This window comes from Bufo bufo, chromosome 1 (genome assembly GCF_905171765.1).
Source record: "Bufo bufo chromosome 1, aBufBuf1.1, whole genome shotgun sequence".
NCBI classification, from domain to species: Eukaryota; Metazoa; Chordata; class Amphibia; order Anura; family Bufonidae; genus Bufo; species Bufo bufo.
This window is the reverse complement of record NC_053389.1, coordinates 258,894,840-258,916,013: the sequence shown is the minus strand read 5'-3', so window position 1 is coordinate 258,916,013 and position 21,174 is coordinate 258,894,840. Positions and strand designations below refer to the sequence as shown.

The following is a 21,174-nucleotide window of genomic DNA, read 5'->3' as shown; positions in this document are numbered from 1 at the left end:
CTCCAAAGCACTTGACACTGTACCGCATAAAAGGTTAGTATATGAAATGAGAATGCTTGGACTGGGAGAAAATGTCTGTATGTGGGTAAGTAACTGGCTCAGTGATAGAAAACAGAGGATAGTTATTAATGGTACACACTCAGATATTGTCACTGTCACTAGTGGGTTACCACGTGGTCAATATTGGGCCCTATTCTCTTTAATATATTTATTAATGATCTTGTAGAAGGCTTGCACAGTAAAATATTATTTTTTGCAGATGACACTAAACTGTGTAAAGTAATTAACACTGAAGAGGACAATATACAGCTACAGAGGGATCTTGATAGATTAGAGGCTTGGGCAGAGAAGTGGCAGATGAGGTTTATTAACACTGACAAATGCACATGGGAAGGAATAATGTAAATCACCCGTACATCCTAAATGGTAAAACACTCGGTAACACTGACATGGAAAAATACCTAGGAATTTTAAAAAACAGCAAACTAAGCTGCAAAAACCAGTGTCAGACAGCTGCTGCCAAGGCCAATAAGATAATGGGTTGCATCAAACGGGTCATAGATGCCCATGATGAGAACATAGTCCTACCACTTTACAAAATCACTAGTCAGACCACACATGGAGTACTGTGTACAGTTCTGAGCTCCTGTGAACAAGGCAGACATAGCAGAGCAGGAGAGGGTTCAAAGGAGGGCAACTAAAATAATAACTGGAATGGGGGGGGGGGGGACTACAGTACCTTGAAAGATTATCAAAATGAGGGTTATTCACGTTAGAAAAAAAGACAACTGAGGGAGATCTAATAACTACACTGCGTGCAGAATTATTAGGCAAATGAGTATTTTGACCACATCATCCTCTTTATGCATGTTGTCTTACTCCAAGCTGTATAGGCTCGAAAGCCTACTACCAATTAAGCATATTAGGTGATGTGGTCTCTCTGTAATGAGAAGGGTGTGGTCTAATGACATCAACACCCTATATTAGGTGTGCATAATTATTAGGCAACTTCCTTTCCTTTGGCAAAATGGGTCAAAAGAAGGACTTGACAGGCTCAGAAAAGTCAAAAATAGTGAGATATCTTGCAGAGGGATGCAGCACTCTTAAAATTGCAAAGCTTCTGAAGCGTGATCATCGAACAATCAAGCGTTTCATTCAAAATAGTCAACAGGGTCGCAAGAAGCGTGTGGAAAAAACCAAGGCGCAAAATAACTGCCCATGAACTGAGAAAAGTCAAGCGTGCAGCTGCCGAGATGCCACTTGCCACCAGTTTGGCCATATTTCAGAGCTGCAACATCACTGGAGTGCCCAAAAGCACAAGGTGTGCAATACTCAGAGACATGGCCAAGGTAAGAAAGGCTGAAAGACGACCACCACTGAACAAGACACACAAGCTGAAACGTCAAGACTGGGCCAAGAAATATCTCAAGACTGATTTTTCTAAGGTTTTATGGACTGATGAAATGAGAGTGAGTCTTGATGGGCCAGATGGATGGGCCCGTGGGCTGGATTGGTAAAGGGCAGAGAGCTCCAGTCCGACTCAGACGCCAGCAAGGTGGAGGTGGAGTACTGGTTTGGCTGGTATCATCAAAGATGAGCTTTTGGGGCCTTTTCGGGTTGAGGATGGAGTCAAGCTCAACTCCCAGTCCTACTGCCAGTTTCTGGAAGACACCTTCTTCAAGCAGTGGTACAGGAAGAAGTCTGCATCCTTCAAGAAAAACATGATTTTCATGCAGGACAATGCTCCATCACACACGTCCAAGTACTCCACAGCGTGGCTGGCAAGAAAGGGTATAAAAGAAGAAAATCTAATGACATGGCCTCCTTGTTCACCTGATCTGAACCCCATTGAGAACCTGTGGTCTATCATCAAATGTGAGATTTACAAGAGGGAAAACAGTACACCTCTCTGAACAGTGTCTGGGAGGCTGTGGTTGCTGCTGCACGTAATGTTGATGGTGAACAGATCAAAACACTGACAGAATCCATGGATGGCAGGCTTTTGAGTGTCCTTGCAAAGAAAGGTGGCAATATTGGTCACTGATTGTTTTTTGTTTTGTTTTTGAATGTCAGAAATGTATATTTGTGAATGTTGAGATGTTATATTGGTTTCACTGGTAAAAATAAATAATTGAAATGGGTATATATTTGTTTTTTGTTAAGTTGCCTAATAATTATGCACAGTAATAGTCACCTGCACACACAGATATCCCCCTAAAATAGCTAAAACTAAAAACAAACTAAAAACTACTTCCAAAAATATTCAGCTTTGATATTAATGAGTTTTTTGGGTTCATTGAGAACATGGTTGTTGTTCAATAATAAAATTAATCCTCAAAAATACAGCTTGCCTAATAATTCTGCACTCCCTGTATGCATAAATATATCAGGGGTCAGTACAGAGATCTCTCCTATAATCTATTTATCCCCAGGACTGTGACTGTGACGAGGGGACATCCACTGCGTCTGGAGGAAAGAAGGTTTGTACACAAACATAGAAGAGGATTCTTTACGGTAAGAGCAGTGAGACTATGTATTTCTGGAGTGTAATAATATTACAGGCTATAGCTGCTAGAGATAGGTCGTTGATCCAGGGAGTTATTCTGATTGCCTGATTGGAGGCGGGAAGGATTTTTTTTCTCCTAAGGCTGGGTTCACATGAGCGTGTCCGGATTAGGTCCGGATGCGTCCCGGTGTGTTGCGGCAAACCCGCGCGAGTAGGAATGCAATTGCAGTCAGTTTTGACTGCAATTGCGTTCCGATGTTTAGTTTTTATTGCGCGGGTGCAATGTTTTTTGCACCAGAAGTTCAGGTTTGGGTTAGTTGTAGTAGATTGTATTATTTTCCCTTATAACATGGTTGAATACAGAATGCATAGTAGGTGATCAATTGAGGGTTAAAAAAAAATAAAAAAATTAACTCACCTCCTCCGCGTACTTCCCGGTCTCTTCTTTACTTCTTTAATGATGAACTACAGGCTAGGACCTTTGGTGACGTCAGATCACATGGTCCATCACCATGTGATTGGACCATGTGATTGGAGCATGTGATCGGACGTCACCAAAGGTCTTTTAGCCGACAGCTCATCAGAAGAGACCGGGAACTACGCGATCAAGAGGAGAAGGTGAGTTAATTTGTTTATTTTTTTTAACGCCTCCAGCGCTATTTTACTAAGCATTCTGTATTCAGAATGCTATTATTTTCCCTTATAACCATGTTATAAGGGAAAATAATACAGTGAATAGACTGTCACCTAGCAACCATGCGTGAAAATCGCACCGCATCCGCACTTACTTGCGGATGCTTGCGATTTTCACACAACCCCATTCACTTCTATGGGGCCTGCGTTGCGTGAAAAACGCAGAATATAGAGCATGCTGCGATTTTCACGCAACGCATAAGTGATGCGTGAAAATCATCACTCATCTGAACAGCCCCATTGAAATGAATGGGTCCGGATTCAGTGCGGGTGCAATGCGTTCACCTACCGCATTGCACCCGCGCGGAAATCTCGTCCGTGTGAACGCAGCCTTAAGTGGGGAAAATTGGCTTCTACTCAAAGTTGTCGTTTTTTTGCCTTCCTCTGGATCAACTTGCAGGATAACCGATCGAACTGGATGGACAGATGTCTTTTTTCGTCCTTATAAACTATGTTGCTACAAGATTGTTAGGGTCTACCAACAAAATTCTTATGTCGACGGCCAGAATAAAGGTGCCTATACATATTACACGAAAGTTGGACAAACTTGCCGATTGAGGCATGTCCCAACTCTAACCTGATGGTTGAGGTCAGGGGAAAGGAGGATTGGGCATGTTGGACTCTTTGTTTCTATGGAGATAAGCTGCTGCCAGTACGGTCTGGAAGAGGTTTACTCCCCTATTCCCATTGAAAACACAAATGCCTAGCTGAGCCAAGTGCATTAGAGAGTCAGCAGGAAGATCTGATGGCTGAGTGTCCTAAACTTGGCAACTAAGACTTTTTTAAACCTTTGTGACTAAGCTTCGAGCTCCAAAGTCTCCAAAACTAGAAAAAGTTAAAAAATTGGAAGTTAAAAGGAACCTGTCAACATGAAAACGCAGTGTAATCTGCAGGCAGCAGGTTATAGAGCAGGAGGAGCTGAGCAGATTGATGTATAGTTTTGAGGGGAAAAGATTCAGTAAAACTTGTATTTCATTCATTTAAATTCCTGCTCATTCTGGGCTTTGGAGTCAAGGAGGCGGTACTATCAGTGATTGACAGCCTTCCCTCTATAACCATGTATACACAGATAGCTGTCAATCACTGATAGGACCGCCTCCTTGACTCCAAAGCCCAGAATGAGCAGGAATTTAAATGAATGAAATACAAGTTTTACTGAAACTTACTGCTTTACTGCTCAGCTCCTCCTGCTCTATAACATACTGCCGGCAGATTACGCTGCATTTTCATGGTGACAGGTTCTCTTTAAAAAAAAAATAAAAAAAAAAAATGCTGCTGAGAATTGTCACTACACAAAGCTTCGGCTGCTGGGCTTTTGCTGCCGAAATGTAATTAAGCCAATTAGGAATTCAATAAAACCACTTGATAACACAAACAGATCACAGATATAGTAATTACAGTATTTCTGAAAGATTGGTTACACAGGCAAAGACCTTTATCTCATATTTAGTGGGTCTGTCCACACAATAGGGCAGATTTGCTAATCCTCTAGATCAGTGATGGCTAACCTTGGCACTCCAGCTGTGGTGAAACTACGACTCCCAGCATGCTCCATTTATTTCTACAGAGTTCTGAGAGCAGCCAAGCAAGGGGGGCATCTTGGGAGTTGTAGTTTTACCACAGCTAGAGTGCCAAGGTTAGCCACACTGCTCTAGATGGTGTAAGACTACTTTCACATCAGCGTTGTGCTGTCCGGTTTTGAGATTCGGCAGCGGATCTCAAAACCACAGCGACACGCTTCCGATAAACCGGCTGCATCCGTTCAGAATGGATCTGGTTGTATTATATCGAAAATGAAGAAACCAGATCCAGCACTAACTTACATTGTAAGTTAATGGCACCGAATTCCAGTTTTTTTCCGTGTTCGGCTTGTTCAGTTTCCCATGCCGCACACAATAACGCTGCTTGCAGCAATTTTGTGTCCTGCATAGGATGAAACCAACTGGAACAGAATGCATTCTGGTGCACTCCGTTCCAGCTTGTTCAGTTTTGTCCCCGTTGACAATGAATGAAGCGTTGTGCTGCGGTTTAAGACCCTGTGCCGGATCTCAAAACCAGATAGCGCAACGCTGATGTGGAAGTAGCCTAAACTGGTGTCTAGACCTGCACCAGGGGCTGAGGCTGGATGATAAAGGTAGTGCAGGGATAGACAATTCTGTATTCAACAGGTAACAGCAATCGGTTTTGGCAGCTTGTCCCAAGTAAACAGCGATCTGCCGCCCAGAAACAATGAATCTGTGTGGGGACAAGCAGTAGCAATTGCTCGTCCTCATGCGTGATGATTGCTGCATGTAAATGCAGCTCTCCACTCCTCTGAAGAGCAGGCAATTATCGGGAATGAACGGATCACGCCTGATAATTGCTTGCTGTGTCGGCCCATGTAAAAGGCCCTTTAATCTATGCCAGGGGTGCACAACCTTTTGTCTTGGGGCCACATTGTCAGACTGAACCAATTCCAAGGGCCAAAAATAAAACTTAAAGTGGTATTAACAACTGAAATATTGTACCTATGGCATATTGAACATACAGTATATACCAAAAATGTCTAGTTACACTTCTAGTACTCCCATCTAATGATAGAATACATGAAAGATACATGTGGGCAGCCACAAGACAGACATACATGTCTGTTACCAGATGGTTGGGGGCCGCACAGAATGGTATTGAGGGCCGCAGGTTGTGCACCCCTGCTGTATACGAATTTTTGGTTGGCTTACTTACACCAGAATTGTAGCTACAAAAGGTCACGCCTGTTTCCCTCAAAACCACACCCCCTCACAGTAACTCACACCCTTTTCGGACTAGGCACAGATAATGTCTCTAAACCCATAATAATGTGTATCGGAGCCTTAAAGGGGTTCTCCAGGATTATGGACCTTTTTACCTAGCCCCCAGAGCATGTGGTACTTGTTGAAAAACTAATACTCACCTACTCCCCGCCACTCCATTAAAGGGCCCTTACAGCAGCGATCTTCCAGTCTGTTTACTTCAAGCCAGCGTATGGACATGGTGAAATGCGCCTCTGCAGCCAATGACTGGCTTCAGCAGTGGGGAGTCCCTAAGTGACCAAGCAGCAATGTGCCGCTTGAGGACACACCACCCCTGAGGCCAGTTATTGGCTGCAGCAGCGCACGTGACCCAGGCTAGACGTAAACAGACCAAGAACGAAGCCAGGGCCCAGAAACAGAGCGGTGGGGAGCAGGAGAGTATACGTTTTTCCAACATGTACCACATGCTTCAGGGGCTAGGTAAAAATGGGCATAATCCTGGAAAAATAAGGATACTTTACGATGTGCATTTTTCAGTCTGGAACAAGCACTGACTGAAATGTAACAAGTCGATCGGCTCTCGTTTAAAGGACCCTTTAGATGGGCTGATCGTTAGTACAATTTTTTGTCCACATTCAGTTTGGATAGCGTCGACAGCACACCTCCAGAGAGCGTTTTAATCACCCTCTCGCTCTGCTTGTTAAACTTCAAAATGAAATGTACCAAGGTACGATGATAAAACAAAAGCGATAAAACAATACACATACATAGTTCATAAAAATAAAGACTTCATAAGGACTACACACAAGTCCTAATACAGTGGGTATTTACATGAGACACATATTTGTTCACATATGCGTCCACAGCGCATATGTGAACTATTCTTCCCGACTCCCCCATACCCATGCACACCTGGCTTGGCTGAGTGCTAACTTATCTGGCAGCAGCTTACTTCCACTGGAAACAAAAAGATCAGGCATGTTGAAATAGAAACATGTCCAATCTACACTATCGGGGAAGGGAAGAACCAGCCCCATATACCTTAAAGGGGTTTCCCGGATTTTGTTATTGATGGCCTATCATCAGCATGAAAGTGGCAGGGATCTGACTCCCGGCAACCCCACCGATCAGCTCTATGAAGAGGCCATGGCACTCTGAGCGCTTAGGGCCTCCCCCTAGACCATGTGATATCACATTCATTAGTCACATGGCTGAGGCACAGCTTATCCTAATCAAGTGAATGGGGCTAAGCCGCGATGCCAAGTACAGTGGCTATGCATTGGGAGCTGGGAAGGGGCCGAGGCACTCACTAGAGCTCCTGTGAAGTAGCTGATCAGCTGGGGTGTGGGTGTTGAACCCTTGCCAATCTCATGTTGATGAGCTACTCTGAGGATAGCTCATCGATCTGAAAACCCCGAGAACCCCCTTTATACAGTCGGCAGTTTCCAGTGAAATCTGCAGGTTTGGCCGACTTTTCCTCTAATGTGTATGACCTCTAGATTATCAGTAGATACCACTGATATCTGAAGATTAATATCTTTTGTGTAGTATGGCTATTTAAATCTATAATCCAGTCCCCTGGATGTCCACACATTGGCAATTACACAGCGCCATTATTCCGTCACGTGAAATCCCACCCAACTGGACATCTAAAACAACTTCACACACTATAAGGGCTTATGGCACACAAAAGTATTTTTTTGTCCGCATCCGATCTGCATTTTTCCGGTTGGATGCGGACCCATTCACTTCTATAGGGCCCCAAAAGATGTGGAAACACACACACGTGTGCTGTCCGTTCCATTGCCCTGCAAAAATATAAGAACTTTCTATTCTTGTCCGCATTACGGACAGCAATACCATAGTACCAAAGTGCAGCACAAAATACCACCCCAGCAGAACCAAATTCCACAGTGCAGCACAAAATAATGCCCCCCCTGCAGTATTCAACTTTATTACATCCTGAGGCTTCGGTGGCCCCCTGGGCATCAGCCCACCTGGAAATTTCCCTGTAAGGTCTATGGCCAATCCGCAGCAACGGGTGTCTGCATGAGCCCTAATGGAAATCAGTTCTGACTATCTTTTTCATCTACTCTATTTTTTATTTTTTTTACTCTCAAAATTGTGAAGGGAAATCTGAGACCCTGAAGGCACCTTAAAAAAAAAATATAAAAAAAAAATATAAAAAAATATACTTTACACAGATGGCTCCTTTGGTACAGACCAGTTCTTTGCACTGCCTGCAAGGCATTCAGTTCTAACAATTGCCACATGGCCGCCCAACTTCCCGGAATGCCACGTGACTAAATCAGGGCCACCTGCTTCACTGTTTTGCATATTTATGTTTTATATTAGTTTAATTTTTTTTTTTAAATCCAATCTTGGCATCGTTGGGGGTACAGCAGGGACGAAAGAAGTAGCTTATAAAAAAGGCAAGGTTTTCCATATATCAGTTCCATGATAGGCCCACTGTGAGCACAGTTTTTTAAAGAAAAGTCTCCTTCCCAGTGAACAACCCCCCATTTCAATACCCAGTTAGGGCCCATACGTCATGAACACCTGCTCTCTCATTGGTTAACAGGCCAACTGTGCGCACAATGACTGGGCTGCCAGAAGTAGTCGTGGAGTGACCCGCTCCGCCGTGGTCAAGGAGGCACTACAGCAGTCGTATAGCTTCAAAAAGCGATGATCTGGCAGTGTAATACTGGCACTGATGACCTGACGAGCAAACGCTCCTTCATCCGGCAGTCCGAATCTTTCAGCAGGTTTAAAAATCATTGTTTGCTGGCGGCAGATCCTGCTGTGTAATCACGATCTGCTGCCGGCAAACAATGATTCAGTATGGGGACGAGCGTGGGCATTAGCCACCGCTCCTTCCCATACAGTTTGAGGAGATTGCTACATGTAATAGCAGCGGTCTCCTCCACTAACCAAGCAGGCGATTGCTGGGAAGAAACGCTTCCTTCCCCACAATCGCCTGCTTCATCTGCGTGTCTAGTCTCTCCTTTAAGGACCCTTTACACGAGCAGATTCTCGGCAGATGATTGCTAACTAGAGTTCATAGAAACGCTAAGTTAGCAATTATCTGGCGGTATTAAGGTGCCGCTGATTACCTGATGAACGAGTGATTTCGCTCGTTCATTGGGTAATCGCATCATTCATGCGGTCAGCAAAATCGTTGTTTGCCGGCAGCAGATGTGTAAATAACAACTGCTGCCTGCAAACAAGCGAGTAAAACGTTTCCCTCCCCGACAATCGCCTGCAAATACTGCCTGTGTAAAAGGGACCTTATGCCTCTGTAGGCAAGGCCCTTTGCATGGGCTGAAATCCCAAAGATAATCACTATCAAGCGTTCATGGAATAATCTGGCAGTGTAAATGTACCGCCAATCCACCCAATGAACAAGCGAAACGTGCTCACAAAAACGATAGTTACACAAACAACGAGTCTGTGTGGGGAAGAGCGATCGCATTAGCGATCTCTACTCCGCATACTGTGAAGGAGATCCGCTGCATGTAAATGCAGCGCTGTCCTCTGCTGACGAGCAAACGATTGTCGGGAAGGAACGCTTCCTTCCCAACAATCTGCTGCACGCTCTGTTTAAAGGGACAGTGAGAGATTCCCTGCGAGCGCTCGTTCCGACAATCTGCCCGTGAAAAGGTGCCGCCGACCACCCGCAGAACGAGCAAACGCTCATTCCTAGGGTGATCTTGTTGTTTGTGCAGGAATCTAAATTATCAAGAAACAATGCAGCTCTCAGACGACGACTGCTCTCAATAGCGATCCGATCGTTCTCATACTGTGGAAGTGACCTCTGCATGTAAATACAGCGCTCTCCTCTAGTGGTCTAGCAGCCGACTGTCGGGAACTAACACTTCCTTCCTGACAATCAGCTGCTGCTCGGTGCGTGATTATATGAAAGGTTGGGCACCATCCAGACAGTGCTCACTAGTACCAAGTGATGCTTAATGTGAGACCTAGTGCTATAAAAAACGTGAAATTTCCCTGTACGCCCAATGCTCAGTGGGCTGTTAGCCATCCTCACGGCCACTGGTACATAACGATTGGATGCTCTCAGCATTAAATAATTGCTAGGAGTATCAGGTATTTATGGTCCTGGCCGGTGACCGCAGGTCCCCTTCTTGAATTCAACTGTATGGCCATCTTTAGGATGGTGACTACTGCAGTGGAGGTAGCAGTATTTTGTGCTGCACTGGGGTATTTAGTTCTGCTGGGGCGTATTTTGTGCTGCACCGGCCCCGCCTACTTTGTTGGTCCCACGTTCTTTCAATTTGGACCAACATGTGGCCAATTTTTTCTGTGGGCCACTTTAAGTTCCCAGTTTGTCCCTGCAGCCCACCCAGTTTAAATCTTGAATGTACTGCTACAGGGTTGGCCACGCCAGCTGAAATTTTCTGAATGCCACATGCTGACTTTAATGGTATGTGAGACACTAACATGGCTCATTGTTTTACCTCAGAACACATGAAGAAGCCCTCAGTACTATGTGCAAACAGACCGCAACATCCAGAGTAGCAGAGGAGGCTTTGTCATAAGATATTTCCTCAATCAACTTCAGGTAGTGTGAAAACAAAGCAGTTTGGAATAAACCTCTAACGCCTAAATAGCCACAATAAAACACAGTAATCCCTCACCTAAATCTGTCACAACCGTTTACACTCCCCCTCCACTGACAGGACACGAAGAGCCCAGCGTGCGGCAGAATACACAGATTACCACAGTGAAAGCGTTTCAGACGATCTTATACGATATTCATTTTTTCAGTTTATTTTGCAGAATCATAATTCAATGATAATAAAACTATTAAAAATTTAAAGGGGTTATCTGAGTACAACATACCCCATTTCCCAAACGGTCATGAGAATGGGTGCCGTATTTCCCCGTTTGAATGGAGCAGCAGACACGCATACGCACTGCTGCTCCATTCAGCTTTGTGAGACTGGCGGACGTAGCAGAGTACATGCACTCTCTCTCTCCAGCAGCGCAACAGAGCTGAATGGAGCAGCAGTGCGCACGCACGTCCGTCCCCTGTTCTAGTGATTCGTTGGACCACTGCCCGATTATTGGCAGCACATCTTCCTGTGTAATCAGGATGTGCTGCCGATAATCAACAGAACTGAATGAGGGAGGAACAGCTCCGGTAGCAATGATTCCTCCCAAATTCACTTTGTAATGTCCTGTGTATTCAGATCGGTGCAAACAAGTGCCGATGGATGAGTTATCACCCACAGCACTCGAACTGCCTGAACATCGGTCAGTAATACAGCCCAACGTTTAGTCCTCAAACTGCCACACTTTGTAAAGTAGTCAAAATGTATAGTTTAACGACAAAGCTGGTGCACAATTACAGTACGGATAAGGGCTATCACCCAGCTTTCCTAGAGTACTGAATAGCAACCCTGCCTAGTTTGAAAGAGATGCATGAGCAAGGGAATGTACTAATACACAACTTGGCAAATTCACCATTAAGGAGAATGGAAGAGTTGGGTTGTAATCCTTAAAGTGTAACTGCCCTTTTAGCTTTATTTGTGTAATGTGTACAGGTAGTGATACTCACCATTTTTGTAATATACTTTAATTACTGGAATCATACATTTCTATTAGAAAAATAGCTCTAAAGTGGCCCATTTTGAGCCTTAGCAACGCTCCTCTGTCTTCGGTATACATAACACAATGTTAGCAAGTCTCCACTGTTATGTAAACAGAAGACAGAGGAGCGTTGCTAAGGCTCAAAATGGGCCACTTTAGAGCCATTTGTCTAATAGAAATGTATAATTTTAGTAATTAAAAATAGAATGGCAGTTACACTTTAAAGGGGTTGTGCAGCCAGTACATATTGATGACCTATCCTTAGGATAGGTCATCAATATCTGATCGGTGAGGGTACAACTACCGGCACTCTCACCGACCAACTGTTTTAAGAGGTTGTGGCACTCGTACAAGTACTTCCTCATTAAGATTACACTGCTTGGTGTCTCTCTTGCAGCGGAGGCGCAGTGTAATTGCAGTCAAGAGAATGGAACAAGAGACAGAGAGCAGTCAGTTATAAGAAAATACACTCCATAACTGTTAGGCCTCTTGAACACGACCGTAGTGCTCCCGTTGCCATATTGCAGCCAGCATACGGAGGTCCGCAATACACGGGGGCACCGGCCGTGTGCATTCCGCATCACGGATGCGCACCCATTCACTTTAATAGGTCCGCAAATCCGGAGATGCGGTGCGGAACAGAACCCCACGGAAGCACTAAGGAGTGCTTCCATGGGGTTCTGTTCCGTTCTTCCGTTGCGCAAAACAATAGAACTTGTTCTCTCTTTTTGCGGAACGGACGCAATTTGCGATCCGCAGCACGGGCACGGCTAGCACATGGTCGTGTGCAAGAGGCCTTATGGGGATACAAGTTTTTACAAAAGCAGACAGTTATATTTATAATCATATAACACATGAAAGATTTAGGGAAAGGGGACGTGAACATTTACCCTGCGGGGTACGCCTCTGCTAGTCACCTTTTTTCCTTCACTGCCATCTGTGTTCACGTAAGAAAGTTTACGTCGTACATAAAACAGCATATCATCCTGTCGAGGAGCCCATTTTTCCATAAAATAGGTGGAATACATCCAGGTCCAAAATACAATGCGGTCATCTTTAAAGCAGCCTGCAAAGACAGAGGTACAAAATAATCATATAAGGTTTGCAAAAAGTATATGAGTAAGGCTTATTGCACACGACAGTATATTTTCACGGTCCGCAAAACGGGGTCCCGTTTTTCCGTGATCCGTGACCGTTTTTTCGTCCGTGGGTCTTCCTTGATTTTTGGAGGATCCACGGACATGAAAAAAAAGTCGTTTTGGTGTCCGCCTGGCCGTGCGGAGCCAAACGGATCCGTCCTGAATTACAATGCAAGTCAATGGGGACGGATCCGTTTGACGTTGACACAATATGGTGCCATTTCAAACGGATCCGTCCCCATTGACTTTCAATGTAAAGTCTGGAGTCCCTTCTATACCATCGGATCGGAGTTTTCTCCAATCCGATGGTATATTTTAACTTGAAGCGTCCCCATCACCATGGGAACGCCTCTATGTTAGAATATACTGTCGGATATGAGTTAGATCGTGAAACCTCATTTCCGACAGTATATTCTAACACAGAGGCGTTCCCATGGTGATGGGGACGCTTCTAGTTAGAATATACTACAAACTGTTTACATGACTGCCCCCTGCTGCCTAGCAGTATCCGATCTCTTACAGGGGGCCGTGATCAGCACAATTAACCCCTCAGGTGCCGCACCTGAAGGGGTTAATTGTACTATCATATACCCCTGTAAGAGATCAGGGCTGCCAGGCAGCAGGGGGCAGACCCCCCCCTCCCCAGTTTGAATATCATTGGTGGCCAGTGCGGCCCCCTCCCTTCCTCCCTCTATTGTAATAATTCGTTGGTGGCACAGTGTGCGCCCCCCCCCCCCCCCCCCCCTTCCTCCCTCTATTGTAATAAATCGTTGGTGGCACAGTGTGCGCCCCCCATCGGCCCCCCCTCCCTCTATAGCATTAACAACATTGGTGGCCAGTGTGCGGCCTCCCATCTCCCCCCCCCCCCCCCCATCATTGGTGGCAGCGGAGTTCTAGCAATAGTACAATAGTAAAAGATTAATACTTACCTGGGAGCTGCGATGTGCGTGTCCGGCCGGGAGCTCCTCCTACTGGTAAGTGACAGTTCATTTAGCAATGCGCCGCACAGACCCTGTCACTTACCAGTAGGTGGAGCTCCCGGCCGGACACGAACATCGCAGCAGCAGCCAGCAGCAGGTAAGTATGAATCTTCTACTATTGTACTATTGCTAAGTAACCATGGCAACAGTCCTGGTTGCCATGGTTACCGATCGGAGCCCCAGCGATTAAACTGGGACTCCGATCGGAACTCCGCTGCCACCAATGATGGGGGGGGGGGGGAGATGGGAGGCCGCACACTGGCCACCAATGTTGTTAATGCTATAGAGGGAGGGGGGGCCGATGGGGGGCGCACACTGTGCCACCAACGAATTATTACAATAGAGGGAGAGAGGGGGGGGGGCGCACACTGTGCCACCAACGAATTATTACAATAGAAGGAGGGGGGGGGGGGGGGCGCACACTGTGCCACCAACGAATAATTACAATAGAGGGGGGGGGGGGGGCCGCACTGGCCACCAATGATATTCAAACTGGGGAGGGGGGGAGGGTCTGCCCCCTGCTGCCTGGCAGCCCTGATCTCTTACAGGGGATATGAGAGTACAATTAACCCATTCAGGTGCCGCACCTGAAGGGGTTAATTGTGCTGATCACGGCCCCCTGTAAGCGATAGGGTGCTGCCAGGCAGCAGGGGGCAGTCTTGTACACAGTTTGTAGTGTATTCTAACTAGAAGCGTCCCCATCACCATGGGAACGCTTCTGTGTTAGAATATACTGTCGGTTCTGAGTTTTCACGAAGTGAAAACTCAGCTATGAAAAAGCTTTTATGCAGACGGATCTTCGGATCCGTCTGTATAAAAACTAACCTACGGCCACGGATCACGGACACGGATGCCAATCTTGTGTGCATCCGTGTTCTTTCACGGACCCATTGACTTGAATGGGTCCGTGAACCGTTAGCCGTGAAAAAAATAGGACAGGTCATATTTTTTTCACGGCCAGGAAACACGGATCTCGGATGCGGCTGCAAAACGGTGCATTTTCCGTTTTTTCCACGGACCCATTGAAAGTCATGGGGTCCGCGAAAAAAAACGGAAAACGGCACAACGGCCACGGGTGCACACAACGGTCGTGTGAAAGAGGCCTAAGGGAGCATACAGGTTACCTGTTCGAAAATTTACTGACTGGCAAAAAAGAAAATTTTTTAATTTTTTATTGTCTCTAAATGTTTTTACATAAATGTAAATGTACTATTTATTATGCTTTTAAATGTTAATATAAGAATCAGTAGTATTTTTGCTGCCATTATGCAGGGTAATAGGAATAAATACTATATGACTAAGGCAAAACCGCATATATGGTGCTCTCTCTTGGTATTAATAGCCATTTCACTGCAGCCTTGTCCTAGATTTCTCCTCTGGTGCACACACCACCCCGATTATTAATTCATCACGCAAGGACAACAGGAAACCATAGCGGTTGTAATTAGACCTGACCAAACATATTCAGGGCTCTGCAGATAATAGAACCGTGTTTGAGAAGTCCCATTCTTAAAAGGGTTTTCTGAACACAGATTCCCATGATGCGTCATTCAGTCTTGTGGTGACATTGTTGATGCGTCATTCAGTCTTGTGGTGACATTGTTGTCCTGCAGCAGGAGCAAGGGGGCCTGGTCCCTATTTTGTGGTTGTTCATGTGACAAGAGATGACGAGGTAATGCAAGATCAAGCAGGCAACCCAAATACAATAGGTAGAGGAAGGGAAGGAGGACCTATCTTTCCCCCCTAACAACTGCCCAGCTAGGTGTAAACAATACACAACTGGTTAATAAGGGACTGGATGCTTTACAGGATCCCCAGGAACTGAGAAATGCACCATTAGGCCTTTTATGAGATATTTCAGATATCATTGGTGGTAAATAGTGGGTCCACTTGATTGTAAGGGTGGGCATATGTCTCCTGGATGGGCATAGGTCTCCTGGCCATGGGAACAAAATACTCATAATTTTTTCATAGCTAAAGCCTGGGTCCTAAATCCAAATAACTCATCACCTCCTGAGAACCGTCATCCTGTGCTAGTAGAGCTACTGTGGGGAAGGTAGGTGACAACTCTTGAGTGCTAACCAATGGGCAGGCAGCATCCTATTTTCACCCCAGAGACCTACAGCTTAAAGCAATAAACCCAACACTAGAAATTCTACATCTTGGGCAATTCACATGCGAGACTCTGCAGCAGAAGCCGACAACTCAAGGGCTTTTTTTTTTTAAGCTCAAAATATTCAATAAATATCTGCCACACTTGTAATATAGAACATGGGAAGATCAAAACGTTGTAACCGGAAGAGTGGCTAAGGCTACCTTCACACTAGCGTTTTGGTTTCCATTTCTGAGATCCGTCATGGGCTCTCACAAGAGGTCCAAAGAGGATCAGTTTTGCCCTAATGCATCCTGAATGGAGAAGGATCCACTCAGAATGCATCAGTTTGCCTCCATTCCGCTCTGGAGGCGGACACCAAACGCTGCTTGCGTTTTTCTGTCCACAATGTGGTGCGGAGCAAGACTGCGGCTCGGATGCGGACCCGAAAAGCGGTCATGTGCATGAGGCCTTAACCTATTGATTACTACATGTCTCCTTTTCCAGGTGAGATTATTGCCCCTTCACAGTGAGAGACTTAGTCTCCAGGTTTGGGTTGAGTTTTTATTCTTTCAAGTGTTAAATACTCCCAGAAATTTTTGGAAAACAGGCCCAGTTCACAGGCAATGCTGTTATGATCCAATGGTATGTACTTTTATACAGAACATCCATAATTATACTTCAAAAAGGCAATCAAGCTATTTATACATGCAGAAAACTTGGACAACTTCCCGAAAATTAATCACAGGATGCACTTCCCAAAGCAGAGCTGAGCCTCATCGTGTACCCCACAGAGTCATAGTCAGGGCCCTCTGGGCCACCTTCTGGTGTGACGGCCACACATCACAGGAGCTTCAGATCTCCTGACATCATTTTCTCCACCATCTGGGAAGAATAAAACTAACTTTACATCATTGGACTGTTCTCCTCAAAACTTTCTTGATAAAAAGATAGCCCTCAGAGCTTTGTGGAAAATTTTCTTTATTTGATAACCTATTTTTAAGTGCATTTTTTTTATATACTGCATTAATTAATTTCAGCATTTTTCCACAATAATGCTCCTAAAGCTTCCTCATCAGATTACTGTATGGTGTCACTCCTTCCTGTGTTGAACATGGTGTCCGAGCTGAGGACAGCAGGAGGAGCGGAGCAGATATAGAATTTGTCAAGAAAAGATTCAGTATAACATGTATTTCATTTAGTTAAATCTCTGCTCATTCTGAACTTAGGCGTCAAGGAGGCGGTCCTATCAGTGATTGGCAGCCTTCCCTCTATGACTGTGTATACACAGATAGCTGTCAATCACTGATAGGACCGCCTCCTTGACTCCAGAAGAAGTCCACAATGCTGCCTTTCGCACAGACACCATGTTCAACATGACAGATTAACCTTTAAAGATCTGAGAGATACTGGATTTGATCCTAACAGATCCGTTGGTTCCTTAATAGATAATTACTGTCTGCAGTATCTGGAAGCCGCTGTTCTCACTACACTATTAAAATAATCTACATGAACTCAAAAAGTCCATGTTAAGCTGGACGTATATGTGAGATTGCTGAGCAGCCAACGTCTATTTCATTTGACTCAATACATGTCCATTTCAAATGGGTATAATGGAATAAGCTGCCACTAGGCTTCTTTAGCAGAGCTTATTGCCAATGGGAACAATGAACAGCACATATTCCCACATGCCTGAACCTTCTACCCAACATCTGCCAGCAGGGTTCCAATAAAATCATCAGCCGATCCTGCTGAAATCAGAAGGTGCTGGTAAGATATCAATGTGTATATCCAGCTTTGTTTGGAAAGTTGGGTGTTGATGACTTAAAAAGGTTGTCTGCTATTTTTATACTGATGACCTATCCTCAGGACAGATCATCTATATCAGATCAGTGGGGGGCTGACACCCGGGACCCCCACCACTTAATTGTTTAAAAAAAAGCAGCGCTCGTACAAGCACAGCCTTCTCCTCACTGTTTACTTGCTTGCTGTCGCAACCGCAGTGGTGAGCAGATGTAATTACAGCTCAGCCATCCCCATTCACTTCAATGGGACAGCTCCTACCCTACTGAAGTGAACAGGAAGGAGCCGTCCCGTGAGGTTGCAACGGCGAGCGGGTAAACAATGAAGAGACAGCAGTGCTGATCAGATGGGGTTCCTAGAGTCACCCCCCGCCAATCTGATATTGATGACCTATCCTAAAGGTATAATATAAAAAAATAAAAAGTGGACAAAGGGGTATTCCGGTAAAGTAACTTAATTTTTTTTAAACTGCATTCATGGGTCCAGACATTATAAAATAAGTAGCACGTTATGTAGGGCATAAAGCAGGGATCTAATAGCGCCTACTATTTTTCCTGGGCGCCGCTCCGTTCACCCGCTGTGCCCCTGTTAAATTCTCCCGCCTGGTATGCTAATTAGTAGCAACGGAACAGGGAGGAGGAGACTCTGGTTATATGTATAGGTATGGGTTCTGGTTGGGTCACAGCTTGCAACCTTAAAGAGGACCTTTCATGGGTCCAGACATTATGAAATAAGTAGCAGGTTATGTAAGGCATAAAGCAGGGATCTAAGAGCGCTTACTAGTTTTCCTTGGCGCTGCTCCTTTCTTCCGCTGTGCCCCTGTCAAATTCTAACACCTCGTATGCTAATTAGTAGCATCGGAACAGGGAGGAGGAGATGCCAGGGTTTTATAGTAAGCGCTATTAGATCCCTGCTCTATGCCCTACATAACCTGCTACTTATTTCATAATGTCTGGACCCATGAAATTTCCTCTTTAAGGCCTCATGCACAGGGCCGTGTTCCGCGGTCCGTAGTAACCCGGCCGGGATTCCTTCTGACAGCAGGAGCGCACGGCGACATTGGTTGCTATGAGGCAGTGCGCTTCATGCCGCTGCTGCTGTACTGTGATACACTCGTATGCGGCGGCATGAAGCGCACGGCGTCATAGCAACCAATGACGCCGTGCGCTCCTGCTGTCAGAAGGAATTCCGGCCGGGTTACCACGGACCGCTCTTGGCCGCGGAACACGGCTGTGTGCATGAGGCCTAAGGTTGCAAGCTGTGACCCAACCAGAACCCACACCAATACATAAAACCAGAGTTTCAATTTACCTGGCAATCCATTTGTCTAGCTCCCGTGTGAGCCTGCAGCACACAGAGTATCATGGCGCCTGATCTTCTCTCACAAAACTACAATACCCACAATCCCTAGCTTTCCTGCTGCGAGTTTCTACTTGTTCATGAGTGTTGCTGTTTACTGATTGGCTGCCTGATATACAGTCTGGTCACGCCCCCTCTACTCAGTAATCACCAGCACACTGACATTTAGGCTACTTTCACAGTAGCGTTTACATTTTCCGGTACTGAGATCCGTCATAGGGTCTCAATACCGGAAACAAAAACCTTCCGTTTTGTCCCTATTCATTGTCAATGGGGACAAAACGTAACTTAACAGAACTAAATGCTCCAAAATGCATTCTGTTCCGTTTAGTTGCGTTCCCATACAGGAGAGCAAACCGCAGCATGTTGTAGTTTGCTTTCCGTCCTGGGATGCGGAGAAAAACGGATCAGTCATGTCCCACAATGCAAGTCAATGGGGACGGATCAGTTTTCTCTGCCACAATAGATTACGGAACTGTCCCCCATTGACTTTTAATGGAGTTCATGACAGATCTGTCTTGGCAATGTTAAAGATAATACAACCGGATCCGTTCATAACGGATGCAGATGGTTGTATTATCAGTAACGGAAGCGTTTTTACTGAGCCTCGACGGATACAGTAAAAACGCTAGTGTGAAAGTAGCCTTAGCTAGAGAATTGATAGTAACACACTGAGCATGCTCGACCTAACAAAGGCTCAGAACTACAGGTCGATGCCATGGTAATTTATGAGGAAACAGTGGGTAACAGAGGAAGAAGCTACTTTTATAGCTACTGAATGGTAAATATGTGAAATTTACATTATATTAGGTAATTATTGATGATGAATTAGTCTAAAACATGAGATATATTTATGGTAACCGGAATACCCCTTTAAGGCACAACGCTCAAAAGGTGCCACAGATCCAGCAAAGTGCTTGTTCCTCAGGTGAAATGATCTTTGTTAAAGGGAGTCTGTCACATTTGAGCATATTAGACTGATCAAATAGCGTTATATGTGCCACCCAGAACTTAAAAACGGTACCTTTGTTATATCTAATGGAGTTTTCTTTCAGCCAAAAATGAACTTTTAAGATTCTGTAAATGCGCCCTCTCAAGTGCCCAGGGCGGCGTCTCAATCGTCCGAGCCCCAGGCAGCACCTCCTCAACGGCTCATAACCCCGCCCTCAGTGTGCCTCTGCCTGCCCGTTTACTCTCCTCCTCTCTCCTTTTCCACTGCGGCTGCGCGGTCAAATTCGTAGCGCGGTCTATTGTAGCGCGCTCTATTGTGGAAACTCATTTGACCAACACAGTAAACATGACACCACAGAGAAGTGTAATAGTCAAAAAGTCTTTATTAACAAGCAAGATCAACAAACCGCCTATATTCTTATCCTACTCCTGGAATTTGGTAATAATTACATCTTCTAAACACTTCATTTAAAAAAAAAAAAGGTTTTGATAAAGATTCGATTTTGGTTCAGGAAGTAAATCTGTATGTTGACAAACTTGAAGCTATATCTGGTCCTACCAAAAGAAGACCTTCCACCTTGTGGCCAGAAGTCTAGTGACCTTCTTGATACAGTCTACAACAACAAACTGAGAGTGAACCATCAATAAAGAGCTCATGGCATGTAGAATGCTGTATTAGGTTAGGATTAGGATACATCAGCATGTCTTCTTGAATTCTGAGGTGTAACCATTTCCTTCAGTTTTTTGTATGATTTTAGGATTTCACATTGCCACCTTTTAAGTCTTGCAGATGATCATTTGATGTCACCATGGTCAATGACAACAGGCTATTGAATCTTTCCACTAACATATTAGCAACCATTGAAAATAAATTATATCCCCATTCTTCAAGCCTGACTTCTAAGGTTCGAATTTTTTGAACCAACCAATTCATTAACATGTCAGACAAACTACCACTTGATCCACAGGTCCCCATCTTTTCCTCCATTTTCCAATACTTAAGTGGGAAAAAGAAGTTCCTACTACACCCACATTCAGAAGAAGTAATCTTCGATATTGGCTCTTCAAGGGGAAAGGGTGGACATGTCTCCATCTAAACAGCTGCCAGATTAAGATCATCTCCACTTACATAAAAGTTATTACTCATTAGAACGTCTTGAAAGTTAATTTTGCTACCGGCTTGTTGGATGATGACTGGCAAGTGGTGGAGGACTCAGAATCTGGAAGTAGCCCAATTCTCATTTAATACAGGATACACATGAAGAAATCACCC

The 21,174-nt window shown here is 44.9% G+C and overlaps 1 protein-coding gene across 3 annotated transcripts in view; it reads right to left on the bottom strand.

Annotated features, from left to right (window-relative positions):
• Positions 1-21,174, bottom strand: part of KIAA0930 (KIAA0930 ortholog) — a 47,806-nt gene that overhangs the window by 11,266 nt on the left and 15,366 nt on the right. For 2 of the 3 annotated variants that reach the window (XM_040439137.1, XM_040439140.1), the window contains exon 2: positions 12,468-12,643. In XM_040439137.1, the coding sequence (XP_040295071.1) occupies positions 12,468-12,643 (176 nt within the window). The remainder of the gene's footprint in view (positions 1-12,467; positions 12,644-21,174) is intronic. The other variant, XM_040439139.1, reaches the window with a different exon arrangement.